The 1,800-nt window shown below is 42.9% G+C and overlaps 1 protein-coding gene across 1 annotated transcript in view; it reads left to right on the top strand.

Moving 5' to 3' along the window:
* The first annotated feature begins 837 nt into the window (after positions 1 to 837).
* pdik1l (PDLIM1 interacting kinase 1 like) overlaps positions 838 to 1,800 on the top strand; it is a 5,351-nt gene continuing 4,388 nt past the window's right edge. The window contains exon 1 of the mRNA XM_014028772.1: positions 838 to 1,153. Within this exon, the coding sequence (XP_013884226.1) occupies positions 869 to 1,153 (285 nt within the window). The 5' untranslated portion in view covers positions 838 to 868. The remainder of the gene's footprint in view (positions 1,154 to 1,800) is intronic.

Raw genomic sequence — 1,800 nt, 5'->3', positions numbered from 1 at the left:
GAGTTCTCTCTGAGGTTTGGGATTCAGGAAATGATCTGTTTCACCACCAGAGGGGGATATTCCCCTGCCTGGTCTTTCTTCATAATTAAATGTTCATTTATATAAATAAAACACAGACATAAGTTCATAAATGAGTTGRATGACGTCACTCTGTGATTATAAAGGCTTTGCAGAGATACTTATGGTGRYTTTTGGCCAAATAGCCCTGATTGTATCACTCAGATTAAAAATAGTGATATTTTCCAGGTAGGTCAGAGCTTTGTTGGCCAAGCCGAATTGTTAAACATCTTTCCAGATGTATGGCGTTCAAGTTTTGTGCAGCTAGCCCCTTCCTGTCTCAAGTTTTGTCTAAAATGGTCTGTTTTCTAGTAGAGTTCTCTGCAGTGACAGAACTCTAATCTAATAAACCATTAATAATAATAATACATTTGATTTTTTGCGCACTTTATATTCAAGAATCCCAAAGTGCTACAAAAMTAAATAAATAAATAAATCAAACGTGGCCATAGAAGGTGCAAAACTTATTCATTACTCATCTGTTAAAGATAAGTCGATTAATTGTTTGTACCTCTAGGTGTGAATGGTTGGTTGTCTCATGTCTCTGTGTCCCTTTGATGCATTGAAGACCAGTCCAAGTTGTACCCCGCCTCTGGAACCTGCTGGAGACTGGCACCAGCTCACTGCAAACTGGTCCCACAAAACCAGAATCATCTCTAGTTTTTATGATTCTAKCTTTATAACTTTACACCCTGAGCAGTAATGGATCTACCTGCCAGCAGGTCTACTGTCTAATGTTCCTCTGTTGGTTTAGTCCTGCCAGCTCAGACAGGGTGACCTGAACACCTGTTTCTCCACAGCCAGGACTAGGATGGTAAGCAGCCAGCCGAAGTACGAGCTAATCCAGGAGGTGGGGCGCGGCAGCTACGGCGTGGTCTATGAGGCAGTGGTGAAGCGCACAGGGGCCCGGGTGGCGGTGAAGAAGATCCGTTGCCACTCTCCTGAGAATGTGGAACTGGCCCTGAGAGAGTTCTGGGCCTTGAGCAGCATTCAGAGCCAGCACCCGAACGTTATCCACCTCGAGGAGTGTATCCTGCAGCGAGACCAGCTGGCCCAGAGGATGAACCATGGCTCCAGTTCTCCGCTCTACCTCGAGGTGAGGATGCAGGTTTTTCTTTACAAAGTACTAAACTTTTCTTCGACAGGCCGTGTGTTCTGACTGAATGGATGTATTGAAAGTGTTCTTTGTTGTCAGTGCAGGACAGACACTTCTGTAATTCCTTCAAAGTAAAAGCTTTCCTGTTRGAGGAGCACAACCCTCATTTTGTCCTCTTCTTAGCTTAAGGATAAACTCAAAAATACAGTAGAAGTGAGGGTTATAATCTAGATTTTAAACATCCAAATGCAGCCATAACCGAACCATAGTCGATCAAAAGTATAAAAGAAAATAAGTAGTTTGTTGAAGTCAAACAGCTGACAGTTTTTTATCGTGCACAAATCAGAGACACAACACCAGTGTCTGTAAAAACTTCAGCTTCTGTTAAGGTAAAAGTACATTATACACAAGGTAAAAGTACATTATACACACGTTTCCACCCAGACAACCTCCCTGCTGAACGTAGAGTCTGTTCTGTCTGCTGGAGTTCACAAGCAAGTCTCCAGAATCCACTGAGAGCTTCTCAGCAGGGATTCTCACGAGTTTCATCGTTCTGATCACAGAGGCCTGTGGTGTTGTCTGTGGGGTGCCGTTTGTAAAGTTACACAGTCAAAAATTACCACCAATATTTTTGTTTTATTTATCCT

Source organism: Austrofundulus limnaeus, unplaced genomic scaffold, assembly GCF_001266775.1.
Source record: "Austrofundulus limnaeus strain Quisiro unplaced genomic scaffold, Austrofundulus_limnaeus-1.0 Scaffold804, whole genome shotgun sequence".
Classification (NCBI taxonomy): domain Eukaryota; kingdom Metazoa; phylum Chordata; class Actinopteri; order Cyprinodontiformes; family Rivulidae; genus Austrofundulus; species Austrofundulus limnaeus.
The sequence above is the reverse complement of the archived record's forward strand: the minus strand, read 5'-3'. Positions and strand labels throughout refer to the sequence as shown.